The sequence below is a fragment of the Dendrobates tinctorius genome, unplaced genomic scaffold, assembly GCF_039654945.1.
Source record: "Dendrobates tinctorius isolate UK_male_01 unplaced genomic scaffold, ASM3965494v1 ptg000112l, whole genome shotgun sequence".
Taxonomy (NCBI): Eukaryota; Metazoa; Chordata; class Amphibia; order Anura; family Dendrobatidae; genus Dendrobates; species Dendrobates tinctorius.
Window position 1 is genome coordinate 2,788,704 of NW_027361780.1, and position 15,952 is coordinate 2,804,655.

Here is a 15,952-nt window from a genome sequence, read left to right on the forward strand (position 1 = left end):
AGAGAGCGGGCGGGCGTGCCCTAATAGCCTTAGCTACAGATCTCCTCACAGGGCACCAGGAGGAGGAGGCAGGACAGAACGCTGAGCAGCAGCATGAGAGGCTTGAGGTAAGTGCCCAGAATGGAGAGCAGCGGCAGGCCTGGACGCATCGCCAGAACGGGGGCCAGGTGTAACAGCGGCAGACCTGGGCGCAGCGCCAGGACGGGGACCGGGTGTAACAACTGGTGCCATTGCCCATCATTGACGAGCCTTTTCGGAGGGTGGTTGTGGATCTGATCGGACTGCTATTCGCTCACAGCCGCTCCGGGAAACGCTACATACTAAAGATAGTGGTTTCTGCCTCCTGGTACCCGGAAGCGGTAGCCTTGTCGTCCACTTGGGCCGACAAGGCGGCCACTGCTTTACTGGAGACTTTCTCCAGAGTGGAATTTCCCCAAGAAATGCTCACCATCTGAGGGACCAAGTTCATGTCGCAGCTGATGGGGTCCCTTTGTAAGCAAACAGTTGCAACATCTGGTGGCCAGCCTGTACCATCCGCAGACTAATGGTCTGTGCGAGTGGTTCAATGGCACCCTCAAGCAGATGCTTAAGATGTTGGTTGACTCCCACGGGAGCGGTACCTCCCACACCTGCTATTTGCCTACCGGGAGGCTCCACAGGCCTCAACGGTGTTCGCCCCCTTTGAGCTCCAGTATGGGCGCCGTATACGAAGGCCCCTTGCTCTGGTGAAAGAGGCATTGGAAGTAGACTTGGCCACCCCTGGAGTGTCGGTCATTAAGTATGTCGTGCGCTTCTGGGACAAAATGACGGCCTTGTTGTGGCTGGTTTATGACAATATGGCCCAGGCTCAGGCTGACCAGAAGCGCTCGTTCGACCAGAACGCTTGTGAAAGGACCTACCAGGTGGGTCAGAAAGTGTGGTTACTGGTCCCCGTACCACAGGACAAGCTTCAGAAAGCCATGGAGGGCCCATACCTCATGCACCAGCGGTTCAATGACGTGACGTGCCTGGTCACCCAAGACCATGCCCATGGAAGGAGGAAGGCCTTCCATGTGAACATGATGAAGGCCCATCCTGAGCGGGAAGCCTGCACCCTCCCTGAGTGCAACCTTCCCGAGGAAGGAGAGGCCAAAACCCTCTTGGATCTACTCACCCAAGCCAAGATGGGTGGATCCATTGAGGACGTAGAGGTTGGCCACCAGCTCTCCGAGGACCAACGGTCCCAGCTGGCGGATACTCTACGCCCCTTCCGGGAGCTATTCAGCAGCCTTCCCGGAAGGCCCGAGTTGGCTGTCCATCACGAGTACACTGGGGATCACCTCCCGATCCGGCGGTTAGCATATCGGGTCTCTCTCTAGATGCAGCAGCAGACACACCAGGAGATTGACGAGATGCTGAAGCTGGGGGTGATCCAGGCATCCAACAGTGTGTGAGCGTCGCCCGTAGTCCTCGTCCACAAAAAGGACCGAACAACCTGGTTCTGCGTGGACTACTGGGGGATCAACGCTGTCACGGTCACCGTTGCGTTCCCTATGCCACGCATCGATGACATGCTTGATCAGTTGGCCGGGGCTAAGTACCTGACCATCATGGATCTGAGCCGGGGATATTGGCAGATCCCTCTGACCCACGAGGCCCGGGAGCGCTGTACCTTTATTACCCCGTTTGGACTGTACGAGTCCACCGTGATGCCATTCGGCATGAATTATGCCCCTGCCACTTTTCAGCGGATGGTCAACACCATGCTGCAGGGACTTGAAGGGTACGCGGATGCATACCTGGACGATATTGCCATCTTCAGTCCCACAAGGGAGGATCACCTAGAGCATCTGACCCAGGTGCGCAGGCGGATCCACCGGGGAGATTTGACCATCAAGCCGGAAAAGTGGCAGCTGGGCATGAGCTAGGTTCTCTACCTCTCTACCTGGGCCACCGGGTAGGCGGGGGGGGGGGGGGGGGGGTTCTGAAGCCAGAGGCCGGAAAAGTAGATGCCATCCCATCCTGGCCCACCCCCGGGACCAAGAAACAGGTGATGTCCTTCCTCGGGACCACTGGGTTCTATAGGTTTGTTCCACATTATAGTGCCCTGGCCAAGCCCCTGATGGACCTCACCAAGAAAAAGCTTCCTCTAGTGGTAGACTGTCCAGCCGCCTGCAAGACCGCTTTTAAGGTGCTCAAGACTGCTCTCTCCAGCTCCCCAGTACTACAAGATTCTGACTTTTATTAACAACATTTAAAAACAACAAATGTCAAGAAAGGTACTGGAATAATTAATGAGGGACTAAACAGCCATAGGAAACCACTGAAAAATTAATACCGACCAACTGTATACTTATTTTTAGTCCCTCACTAATTATTCCAGTACCTTTCTTGTCATTTGGTGTTTTTAAATGTTGTTAATAAAAGTATATTTTTATATTATATGCCATTCTGTGGTATTCTTTCATCTTACTAAGGTCTCCACAAAAGTGATTAGTTTGATATGTGGCATATTATTTCCTCAATATATATGAAGGATATTTCTTATTAATTGGGGCATTTTTTTCTGTGATTTAAGCTTCTGACTTTGTGCGGGCATTTGTACAACAGACCAACGCCAGTGGCTTTGGCCTCGGTGCCGTGCTCAGCAAAATCAACACCGTGGGCCAGGAGCATACCGTCCTGTACTTGAGCAGGAAGCTATTGCTGAGAGAGGTGGCCTACTCCACAATGGAAAAGGAATGCCTGGCTATTGTGCGGGCCCTGCAGTGTCTGCAGCCCTACTTGTACGGGCACCCCTTCTTCGTGGAGATGAACCATATCCCCCTCAGCTGGTTGCACATGGTCTCCGGAACGAATGGAAGCGTGCTACGCTGGAGCCTCGCGCTCCAGCAATACCACTTCAACATTTGCCACAAAATGGGGTGCGACCACGAGAATGCTGATGGGTTATCCCGGCAAGGGGAGGTTGCGGAAGGGCGTGTGGTGGAACATAGGAATGTGATACCCCTAGCGCCCTCTAAAGCGAGGAGGTGTGAGGGACGACGAAGATGTCCCTCCACTCCTGAAATGTGCCCCCACTCTTGGGATTCCACAGGATCATTGTTTTTCTTTAATTAAACTCCAGGAACAAGCCCTTTGAATCTCTGTGACTAGCAATTAGCACAAGGGTGTGAGCTCTAGTGCAGCTAAAGCCAGATGGCTCCCTTTGTTCCTTCAGGGTTACATCGTGGCACAACAGATCCCAGGATAACCAGTGTAAGGCTCTCAGATATGGAATCTTGAAAAGGACCCATAATAATAGAATGCAACATCTCTGAGCCAAGCACATTATTGGACTCTGCATTCCTTCCCCCATGAGCCCATAACATCCAGCCACCCATAGCACTCTGCGTAATGGAGTTATGAAGCATATCTACCAGGAATTACATACGGTAGGCATATTTGGTCTGTCTGAGCAGATAAAATCCAGCAGAATCCAGTGGCACCGCTGCTGTTCCTTCAGAGCTTCTGGTGGGAAGTTATGAGCCTCCACGGTTCTGGACAGAAAATCATACTCTCAGATATGGGAGGAGAGAGGCTGCACAAGTCCAGGGGTGGGCGCAGAGTGTGGGAGGGAGTTTTCTACTGGCAGGAGGATCCGTTACCTGACACGACCATGAAAGCCTGTAACTAAGATTTGGACCTGTGATCCATCAGCGCCTCCCTGTGGTCACATGCGACATAACACAGTAATTGCAAACTATCTATACCCTATCCTTATGCTACACTCTTGATTGTATACCTGTAAATTGTTCTGTAAATATATGCCCGTATATTTCTAGTGTGCCTATTGGCAATTACAAATAAACTTAATCTTGGGCTGCTCTTTTATCTTGATACACGAATCCCTATGTCCGCACGCTATATTGGTTATTACACGCTACCCGGGTTCGTTTCTGATCTGATATAAGCCTGCTGTCGGACGGGGCTTATTTCGAACGAGGAACTACGGCAGTAACTGTTTTAGGCCGGCATTACACTACCATGTGTGATGCGAGAAACTCGCATGAGTCTCTCCCATCAATACCCGGTGCTGACGCTGGCACTCAGGACTGTAGAAATACATGCAGCCGCAGTTCCGGTCCTGAGTGCCGGCGGCAGCGCCGGGTGTTGATGCGGGAGACTCATGCGAGTTTCTCACATCACACACGGTAGTGTGATCTCGGCCTTAGTGAGGAACTCTGGCAGTGACGGCCGGGAGGTTTTTAATATACACTCACTGGCCACTTTATTAGGTACACCATGCTAGTAAGGGGTTGGACCCCCTTTTGCCTTCAGAACTGCCTCAATTCTTCGTGGCAGAGATTCAACAAGGTGCTGGAAGCATTCCTCAGAGATTTTGGACCATATTGACATGATGGCATCACACAGTTGGCGCAGATTTGTCGGCTGCACATCCCTGATGCGAATCTCCCGTTCCACCACATCCCAAAGATGCTCTATTGGATTGAGATCTGGTGACTGAGGAGGCCATTTGAGTACAGTAAACTCATTGTCATGTTCAAGAAACCAATCTGAGATGATTCGAGCTTTATGACATGGCGCATTATCCTGCTGAAAGTAGCCATCAGATGTTGGGTACATTGTGGTCATAAAGGGATGGACATGGTCAGCAACAATACTCAGGTAGGCTGTGGCGTTGCAACGATGCTCAATTGGTACCAAGGGGCCCAAAGAGTGCCCAGAAAAAATTCCCCACACCATGACACCACCACCACCAGCCTGAACCGTTGATACAAGGCAGGATGGATCCATGCTTTCATGTTGTTTACGCCAAATTCTGACCCTACCATCCGAATGTCGCAGCAGAAATCGAGACTCATCAGACCAGGCAACGTTTTTCCAATCTTCTACTGTCCAATTTCGATGAGCTTGTGCAAATTGTAGCCTCAGTTTCCTGTTCTTAGCTGAGAGGAGTGGTACCCAGTGTGGTCTTCTGCTGCTGTAGCCCATCTGCCTCAAAGTTCGACGCACTGTGCGTTCAGAGATGCTCTTCTGCCTACCTTGGTTGTAACGGGTGGCAATTTGAGTCACTGTTGCCTTTCTATCAGCTCGAACCAGTCTGCCCATTCTCCTCTGACATCAACATGGCATTTCCGGCCACAGAACTGCCGCTCACTGGATTTTTTTTCTTTTTCGGACCATTCTCTGTAAACCCTAGAGATGGTTGTGCGTGAAAATCCCAGTAGATCAGCAGTTTCTGAAATTCTCAGACCAGCCCTTCTGGCACCAACAATCATGCCACGTTCAAAGGCACTCAAATCACCTTTCTTCCCCATACTGATGCTCGGTTTGAACTGCAGGAGATTGTCTTGACCATGTCTACATGCCTAAATGCACTGAGTTGCCGCCATGTGATTGGCTGATTAGAAATTAAGTCTTAACACACAGTTGGACAGGTGTACCTAATAAAGTGGCCAGTGAGTGTATATATGCAGCATGAACTAGTGATATATATCCCCCCTCACTGGGAGCGCCTCAATTACTCTTACCTGTAAGGGATGCCTTTCCAGCGACTATTTGCCCTTGGTGCAGTTCCTTGACTGACCTGGGGCAAGTGGTGGCGCCAGAAAGCCGATCCCTGCTTGGTCCTTCTCTCCCCTCCCCCGAGGTGAGCGAAGGCGACACCCCCTTCCCCTGTGAGATCCGTCACAGTTGGTGTCAGTCTTAATTCCTCAAATCACAATACATGAGGTTGTGGGATAAGGGGCACAATACTGAACAGGGAGCGGCCACTAACAGGGTGCAAGATGAGGGGCACTGGATACTCATCCTACCGCTAAAGCTGGGGGCTGTAGGTCCTGTACATATGGTACAACCCACGATAAGAGGCACTAGAGTAGACTTAACACACAAACTAATAATTTGCAGAATATTGTTAAGGCCTGTTTCACACATCAGTTTGTCAGCATCAGTCAAGATCCGCCGATTTGCAAAAAAAAAAAAAACGGATCCGCCATTTTTCTTGGCGGATCCGGTTTTCCCCCCATAGACTTGCATTATCGGCGGATCTTGACGAATGGTCATCCGTTCGATATTTTGCGGATCCGCCAAAATTTTGGCATCCGCTGACATCACTTGACGTGCACTGCAACGTTTTTTTCACCATCGGATCCGCAGTTTGGCTTTTCCAGGAGATTTAATCCTAAATACCGGCAGAAGATTCTCTCTCTCTCTCCTTACCGCTCCCGCGACATCCACTTGCCCGCTCCCGCGACATCCACATACAGGCTCCCGCGAGTTCCACATGACCGCTCCCGCGAGTTCCACATGACCGCCCCCGCGACATCCACATGACCGCCCCCGCGACATCCACATGACCGCCCCCGCGACATCCACATGACCGCCCCCGCGACATCCACATGACCGCCCCCGCGACATCCACATGACCGCCCCCGCGACATCCACATGACCGCCCCCGCGACATCCACATGACCGCTCCCGCGAGTTCCACATGACCGCTCCCGCGACATCCACATGCCCGCCCCCGCAAGATCCACATGCCCGCTCCCGCGAGATACACTTGCCGGCTCCAGCGAGATCCTCATGCCAGCTCCCGAAGCCCGCTATATCGCCGGTATTATTATTTTTTTTCCAGGCGCGGTTCCTTTAACATTACCATATCGGCGGATCCCAGCGCACCAACGGTCCGGTGGCTCCCGTTGGTGTTTCGTCAGCCACGGATTCGTTTTCCGCCATTTTGGCGGATTTCAACTGACCTGAAAAACTGATGTGTGAAACAGGCCTAAGTAAAAATAAAAATGAGAGTTTCACGGTACAAGTGAGAGCACGAGACCTCCTCCGTGACGTCACCACGCTCTGGGGTATTCTTGGAGAAGCTGTCAGCAGTGCGCGGCTTCCCTCATGCACCACTGCGCATGCTCCGCCTGCGCCCTGCCCGAACCATAGAGAGAAACTGCGTTTCAACTTCCGCCTTCTTTTCTGGCCTGTTACCGTGATGATTAAAGGTTAGCCTAAAGTCTATGGTATCGTGCCGCGATGCACGTTGGGATACCCCCGCCCTCCTCGCCGGTCCTCCCAATTTGCGCTGCCCGAGGTCCGTGTCTTGTAGCAAGATGGCGGAGTTGGGTTCGGGGTGACCAGACAAGAAGAGAAAGAAGCCGCCAGTGAGCTGCATAGTTTTCCGTGACACTGTGTGACAGCCCCCAAAACATCCGCCATAGCGTACCCGCACAGCCTCATGTCAGCGTGACAGGCAGTGCTCGGTGCGTGCTCATTCATCGGCGACTATCGGAGCTGTCAGACACGTATCACGACTCTGTGCATGGCCCGGGCGGCCGGCCTGCTGGACTAGTGTGCCTACTGGACTGTGTCGGGTTCTCGCATGAGTTCCCCGGACCAAAGGCGGCGGCAGCAGGAGAGAGAGGGAGCCCCGGAGCCTGAGGAGAGGAACACACACCCCCCCTGCAGCAGCGGCAGCCCGGATCACAGCCCCGGGGGAGACAGGTCAGAGGGGGGAAGGGATCCAGTGCAGCCCGGATCACAGCCCCGGGGGAGACAGGTCAGAGGGGGGAAGGGATCCAGTGCAGCCCGGATCACAGCCCCGGGGGAGACAGGTCAGAGGGGGGAAGGGATCCAGTGCAGCCCGGATCACAGCCCCGGGGGAGACAGGTCAGAGGGGGGAAGGGATCCAGTGCAGCCCGGATCACAGCCCCGGGGGAGACAGGTCAGAGGGGGGAAGGGATCCAGTGCAGCCCGGATCACAGCCCCGGGGGAGACAGGTCAGAGGGGGGAAGGGATCCAGTGCAGCCCGGATCACAGCCCCGGGGGAGACAGGTCAGAGGGGGGAAGGGATCCAGTGCAGCCCGGATCACAGCCCCGGGGGAGACAGGTCAGAGGGGGGAAGGGATCCAGTGCAGCCCGGATCACAGCCCCGGGGGAGACAGGTCAGAGGGGGGAAGGGATCCAGTGCAGCCCGGATCACAGCCCCGGGGGAGACAGGTCAGAGGGGGGAAGGGATCCAGTGCAGCCCGGATCACAGCCCCGGGGGAGACAGGTCAGAGGGGGGAAGGGATCCAGTGCAGCCCGGATCACAGCCCCGGGGGAGACAGGTCAGAGGGGGGAAGGGATCCAGTGCAGCCCGGATCACAGCCCCGGGGGAGACAGGTCAGAGGGGGGAAGGGATCCAGTGCAGCCCGGATCACAGCCCCGGGGGAGACAGGTCAGAGGGGGGAAGGGATCCAGTGCAGCCCGGATCACAGCCCCGGGGGAGACAGGTCAGAGGGGGGAAGGGATCCAGTGCAGCCCGGATCACAGCCCCGGGGGAGACAGGTCAGAGGGGGGAAGGGATCCAGTGCAGCCCGGATCACAGACCCGGGGGAGACAGGTCAGAGGGGGGAAGGGATCCAGTGCAGCCCGGATCACTGCCCCGGGGGAGACAGGTCAGAGGGGGGAAGGGATCCAGTGCAGCCCGGATCACTGCCCCGGGGGAGACAGGTCAGAGGGGGGAAGGGATCCAGTGCAGCCCGGATCACAGCCCCGGGGGAGACAGGTCAGAGGGGGGAAGGGATCCAGTGCAGCCCGGATCACAGCCCCGGGGGAGACAGGTCAGAGGGGGGAAGGGATCCAGTGCAGCCCGGATCACAGCCCCGGGGGAGACAGGTCAGAGGGGGGAAGGGATCCAGTGCAGCCCGGATCACAGCCCCGGGGGAGACAGGTCAGAGGGGGGAAGGGATCCAGTGCAGCCCGGATCACAGCCCCGGGGGAGACAGGTCAGAGGGGGGAAGGGATCCAGTGCAGCCCGGATCACAGCCCCGGGGGAGACAGGTCAGAGGGGGGAAGGGATCCAGTGCAGCCCGGATCACAGCCCCGGGGGAGACAGGTCAGAGGGGGGGAAGGGATCCAGTGCAGCCCGGATCACAGCCCCGGGGGAGACAGGTCAGAGGGGGGGAAGGGATCCAATGCAGCCCGGATCACAGCCCGGGGGGGGGCAGGTCAGGGGGGGGGGATCCAGTGCAGCCCGGATTACAGCCACTGGGGGAGACAGGTCAGAGGGGGGGAAGGGATCCAGTGCAGCCTGGATCACAGCCCTGGGGAAGACGGGTCAGAGGGTGAAGGAATCCAGTGCAGCCTCGAATTAAATGGATCAAAGAGGGATGGATTCAGTCCAGCCTAGATCACAGCCCTGAGGGAGACACAGCTAAGCTATCTCCTTTTTTAAACTTGTTATGGAGCCATATTGTCTGTCCTAATTGTCTGCACCAGGGGCTCCACTGCCAAAGCTAACTGAACACACCAAAAAAATTTCAGTGGCAGAACAGCGGATGGTGATGTCCTTCGGGCTATGTAACGCTCCTGCCGTCTTCCAAGAGTTGAAAGGGATCCGGTTCAGCCTGGATCACTGCCCCTGGGGAGACATATCCCAGGGGGAAGGGATTCAGTGCAGCCTGGATCACATTCCCAGGGAGAAAGGTCAGAGGGGGCAAAGATCCTGTACAGCCTGGATCACATTCCCAGAAAGAAAGTTCTGAGGGGGAAGAGATGCAGTGCAGCCCGGATCAGAGCTGCAGGGTAGACAGGTAACGAGGGAGGAAGAGATTTTCGTGCAGCTTGGATCACAGCCTTGGAGGAGATAGGTCAGCGGTGGGAGGGATGGCATTGAGTTCAGCCTGGATCACAGCCCCTGGGGAGACAGGTTGAAGGGCGAATGAGTGCAGTTTGGCTTCTGTGACACCCAATAGTGTGGACCAACTGCAGGTGGCTGGCAGTATGGTGAATTCTATGGGCACTAGTATTTGGCAGTGTATAGTGATTTAGTGTACCAGACAGTATGTAATGTGCACTTATTTGGATAAATATTGTTGTGGCCTTACATCTGCAGGGCCAATGTATAAAGAAAAAAACAACATATAAATGACAGGTTATGGAATCTCCTCATTATCTTGGTTTGTTTTCCGTGTGGCAAGAGATACAGTAACGGAGAGTGATGAGAATAAAGTGCGCCATCTGCGTCACTTTTCAAAAGCGTTATTTCTTTCTTTGCAATTGAAACTTCGTTTTTTCAAACAGTATTTATTTTATTCATACAAATTATGACTTTGCAGTTTATCTGAAATGATGTAAGGGAAAAAATGAATGGTAAGAAATTAAGGCTGGGCTACATGGTGGCTTTGTCTCACTGCACAGTATGTCACTGGTACTTCGCAGCACAACACGAGTGAATGGAGTCAGAATATACCGGTATGTGTCGCCTCTTGCTTATCATGGTGTCTTGCTTGTCGTAACATGACCTCATTCACGTGTATTGGGTTGTCAGTGATGTATAGTATTTGGCGATGCGATCTACGTCATGGTTGAAGCCGCCATATGGCCCCAGTCTTAACTTTTTCCACCATATTTCTTTTTTCTCTTCGCTATTTCACCTTTTTTCCAAAAGCTATATATTTTGTTTTGCTGACATAGCCTATGAGGACTTGCTTTTTTATATAGTGAATTAAAAGGAGCTAGATATTGTGTGAAAAAACGGACTATTTTATGGTGGAGTGGGAAAAGTTGCAATGGTGTTTTTGGGTTTCTTTTCACTGTACAGTAAAAATAACATGTTAACTGTATTCTTCGGATTAGTATGATTTCTGCACCACCTGTTTTATGTACCTTTTTTTTGTTCATTTTAGGATACGAGGGTTGTTCTTGCACAGCTCCCCTCCAACCCTGAGGGTATGTGCACACGATCAGTCCAACCCACAGCATCCAGATGTTACAGCATAGTGGATGGGATTTCAAGAAATCCCATGCCCACTATGCATCTACAGACTGCAGCATGTCCATTGCACCCAGTGAATCCCCACGGTTCAGTGAACACGTGAGGATTTACCTGCGCTGCATCCAAAGTGCTGCCAGTTTCGGATCGTCTGCACATACCCTGATAGTTTCCAATTGGCAGAACACATGAATGGGCAGCAGCTGTCACAAATATGTCCTGGCAGGCATTTATCAATGGGACATCATCAGCACGGCTCACCTTCACATGTGGAAGTGATTGGTGCTGGTACTAGCCTCTAGGATTTGTTCTCACATAGGGAAAATGCAGCAGATTTTTCACTGCATATTTGTGCAAAATCTGTTGCATTTTACAGCACGTACATCGGTATTGTGCATGAGGATTTTTTTTTTTGAAATCTCATACACATTTTCCTGAAAATATCCAAAGTATAAATCGACCAGTGCTCTGCATTTGAAATCCACATCGTATCAATTTGTCATACAGAGGTCATCACATATTTCACCACTTCATATCGCTGCGGCATCTTTTCTCTCCGTATCAGAGATGCTTCTTTATTGATCTGCAGTCCATAGGCTGTGCTGCCACAGAACGATTTTGCTGTGGACCTCCGGGAGCGCACGGCCCATAGTGATGGCTGCAGCAGTACAGTGTTGGTTGGGTGGATAGCCGTGCGGATAAACTGTGTATTTCACCCTTTGCGTTCCAAAGAGTGTAAACTCGCACCCATATCCGCATCATAAATTGTCATTTGCGGATCCCTATCCCACTGTAACTGTCAGTTTTTCCACAAGCGAAAACGCAGCAGAAAATCCTATGCGTGTTCGCACTGTGGAAAATTAGCCCCGGTATTCACAGGTGGAAGATTTGTGTGTACACGCACCCTCAGGCTTCATGTACACCTTATAGATTTTCTAAAGCAAGTCCGCAGTAACGGCAGTGCATTTATTTTCTATCATTAATTTGACATGCACTGCTGATTTCCACATCCACAGAAAAACCATCATTACACATGGATTTTACCGCACGGTCAGTTATTACACTGGCTGGTTAGCATGAACAACCATTCCTAGGAATGCTCCATTCCCTATAATCCGCCTGTCTAAATATGTTGCCAGTCACTTAATGAGCAAAAAAAGAAATGCTTGATTGTTTGTTGACATGATGTTAAATGGATGTCATCACAGAATGAATGTTCAAACGAAGCTCTGCCGATCTGTGCTTCACGGTGGGGCCATTAATTTAAATCAAATCTTTGACAGATCTGTAATGATGAGCGAACCTGGTCTGATAAGGTGTTCTCTGAGCATGCTCATGTGCTAACAGAGTGCCTTGGGCGCGCTCTAAAAATGTGTTTGAGTCCCGGCGGCTGTTTGTTAGGTAATCCCTGCATGTGTTGCTTCTGTTGAACAGACGTGAGACATGCTGGCTCGGAGACTCAAACATATTATTCGAGCACGCTGAAGTCACTCAGCACACGAGCATGCTTGGGTGACACCTTATCTGAGCACATTCACTCATCAATATAGATATGACCCGGAGAAGGTTGGAGATAGATGGTGAACAAGCAGGTGTGAAGGTTTATTAAAATGGTTGGCTCTGCCATGAAGCACCAAATGACAGGACTTGGTTTGAACAGTCATTCTGTGCTGACAGTCCCTTTAAAGGGAATCTGTCACCCCATTTTTCGAGTATCAGCTGCTGACACCGCCATCAGGGGCTTATCTACATCATTCTGTAATGCTGTAGATAACCCCCGATGTAACCTGAAAGATAAGAAAAATGAGTTAGGGCCCCGTCACACATAGCGACTCACCAGCGATCCCGACAACGATATCAACTTGTCATGATCGCTGGTGAGCTGTCAAACAGGCAGCTTCACCAGCGATCAGCACCAGGGCTGTGGAGTCGGAGTCGTGGAGTCGGAGTCGGTGCTCATTTTGGTGGAGTCGGAGTTGGTATAAAATGGACCGACTCCGACTCCTAAAATATATAATAAATTGGGTACAGTAATTCAATGCAGGATGTGCTGAATATTTTTTCATAGGAGTTTGGGAAAGTTATGAAATGTCCTATAAATGGCTGTTATATTCCTGATCTAAGGCTACATTCACACACAGCGTTTTTCCTGTGTTTTTTGAGGATACGTTTTTCAGCTGCAAAAGCTGATCATCTTTTTAAAAAACTGCATCACCTGAAAGGTTTTTGAGCTCATAGATAATGTTTTCAATAGCAAAAGCAGATTAGAAATCTGCTCTATCTATCCATTTATCCATATCTGTCTATCCATATCGTATCTGTACCAAAAAGAATGAAAACCGGGTAGTACACCAATATATATTCTGTTCTATATAAATATCTTGATTATTGGATCATAAAAATGATTAAATGTCTGAGGTTCACATTGTACTACAATAAATTTTTCACTTAAATATAAGCAATATGTGTCGGAGTCGTGGAGTCGGAGTTGGAGTCGGAGTCGGTGTAAGGGAAATTGAGGAGTCGGAGTCGCAGGTTTGGCTTACCGACTCCACAGCCCTGATCAGCACCAGCAGCGCCGATGGTGTACGTTAGTTACCAGCGATACCGATGGTGTACGTTAGTTACCAGCGCGCTGATGCAGGGAGCTGGTATCTAACGTACACATCGGGTTTCTAAGCAGCACGCGTCACTTAGAAACCTGATGTGTACCTTGGTTACCAGCTCCCTGCATCAGCGCGCTGGTAACTAAGGTACACAGAGGGTTTCTAAGCACAGTGCGCTGCTTAGAAACCATGCGTTTACCCTGGTTACCAGCATGCTGATCGCTGGTCTCCCGCCTGTCACACGCAGCGATGCGTGCTGGCCAGCAGGAGACCAGCGATCAAAAAAATGTTCAGGGCTTTCCAACAACGATCAGCGATACCGGCAGAGGGGGCGGTCGCTGATAGGTGTCACACACAGTGATCTCGCTGGTGAAATCGCTGTTGCGTCACAAAACTTGTGACTCAGCAGCGATCTCGCTAGCGAGATCGCTGTGTGACGGGGGCTTAATATTATACTCACCCAGGGGCGGTCCGGGTCCCGTTTTGGTCAGATGGGTGTCGCCGTCCAGTCTGGCGCCTCCTATCTTCTAACGGTGATGTCTTCTTCTTTGCTGCCTGTCATGGCTCCTGTGCAGGCGCACTGCTCTGCCCTGTTGAGGGCAGAGCAGAGTCCTGCAGTGCGCAGGTGCCGGGAGAGGATGGGAGGCGCCAGACCTCAACACCCATCGGACCAAGACCGGACCGTCCCCTGGTGAGTATAATATAACTCATTTTTCTTATCTTTCAGGTTACATCGGGGGGCTTATCTACAGCACTACAGAATGCTGTAGATAAGCCCCTAATGGTGGTGCCGGCAGCTGATACTCGAAAAATGGGGTGACAGATTCCCTTTAAAAATCATCGCTCTCAGTAGCACGTATCCTGTGTTAAACAGGACATGTGCTGGTGAGGGCAATGGTTTTTACAATCATTCTCTGCACATGGATGTGTGTCCAGTCTGTCTAAACATGTTACTAAATGACCACTGATTGGCTACTATGTAGCCAATCAACAGGGTTTGGCAACCGCAGGTCAGGCAGTGTAAGTGCACTCTTCAGTTTTGTCCTATGCTGTTTTAAATTGCTGATGTATGAAGCGGATGCCATATTGATGTCGTACAGAAGTATAACACTGACATACTGATGACAATATGGATGAAAAACTATTTCTTTCATATGCTTGTTTGAGCCTAGGTTTAGGACCTAATTCGTCAAAGCTTTTACCCCAGAATTCTTTGAAAGTCTCAATATTTGGGGCCACATAAGGCTAAGCTAAAATTGTGCCTTTTTGCGTTTTCATGCCATCTTTTCCTATTTGAAGTGTGCTGACGGTGTGGCAACCCTCTCTCATCAAATCTACGACAAACGGTGGCTTTCACTGCAAATCAAATCTTACTCCAGTTTATGACTGGAGTAAGATTTGTGACGTGGAGCTTATAGAGGTGCCTGTCACTTTTTTGAGACACTCCTGAATGATTCCAGTGCACCTCCTCATTAATTCCTGTGTGAAATCCACCGGTTTTGATGAATTGTGACTTTAGTCTGTAAATGTAATGGCCAATTTAGATGAGTAATGGTGAACATGTGTTGGAATGAATGCTCGTTCCCAAGAATTGGCAAGTGTAAAAATTTGGTGATCCCTTGACCAATATGCAATGCATGTGGCTTTTTTTTTTTGCTTTCTCCCTGGACTTATGACGTGTGACCTAAATGTGATTGTGGTCGCAATGGTAATGTGCCATACATATACATATTGATCTTACCACTTAGGCTGTGTTCACACACAGCGTTTTTTTAGCGGTTTTTACCGCGGTTTTCACTATAAAACCGCTAAAAATAAGCTGCACAGTCATTTCTATGCATTTTGCACTTTTTGTGCACATTGATGCGTTTTTTACCGCGAAAAAAACGCATCGCAGTAAAAAACGCAGCATGCTCATTAATTTTGCGGATTTTTCCGCGGTTTTGGCTTCTCCCATGCGTTTAGAAACCGCTGCGGTAAAAAACGCATCAAAAACGCGCAAAAACCGCCGCGGAAAAATAGGTGCGGTTTCTGGGAAGGGATTCAGGTTTTTGTGCAGAAATTTTCTGCAACGTGTGCACTTAGCCTGACTGTGCTGAGTGATTGGCTGCTACCTTCATATGTCAAGTGCAGTGTCATCCTTGTGGAGAAGTGAAGAAAGGCCGGCAGGAGACATTGAGACTATTTGAAATGGAGATGCAAACTGAGTAATCTTCTAATGTTTAAAGGGGTTATTCTGATTTTATACATTTATTGCCTATCTGTAGGACTGACCAATGGGACCTGCATTGATCTCGAACGTGACCATATTTCAACGCCACTGTCAGTGGAGATGTGATTGGAATTCCCATTCATGTGTATGACAATTCCAACCACACTACGCGCCCTGTTTACTAGATGGATGGTTGGGAACCGCATCTACTATACGTTTTTGGCATAGCCTGTGGATGTGCCATAAATGTACGAAATGCGAATACCCCATTAACTAATTGATATGCTCTCCTAGGCATTAAGATCTGCCATGTCTGGACTTTTGTGAATGGCTAGCTCTGCACAAAGTAGCCCTCTCCTTGCATATGATGATCATAGCACATGCTTACAGTTA

At 50.7% G+C, this 15,952-nt stretch overlaps 1 protein-coding gene across 5 annotated transcripts in view; it reads left to right on the forward strand.

The window, feature by feature from the left end:
- Nucleotides 1-6,850: 6,850 nt before the first annotated feature.
- UBE3A (ubiquitin protein ligase E3A) overlaps nt 6,851-15,952 on the forward strand; it is an 82,026-nt gene continuing 72,924 nt past the window's right edge. The window contains exon 1 of one of the 5 annotated variants that reach the window (XM_073589738.1): nt 6,851-6,989. Coding sequence is in view for 2 of the 5 variants with exons in the window: in XM_073589736.1 (XP_073445837.1) it covers nt 7,367-7,488 (122 nt within the window). In the remaining 3 variants the exon portion in view is untranslated. Of the gene's footprint in view, nt 7,489-8,892; nt 8,920-15,952 lie in introns of those variants that run through there. The other 4 variants (XM_073589737.1, XM_073589740.1, XM_073589736.1 and 1 more) reach the window with 4 other exon arrangements.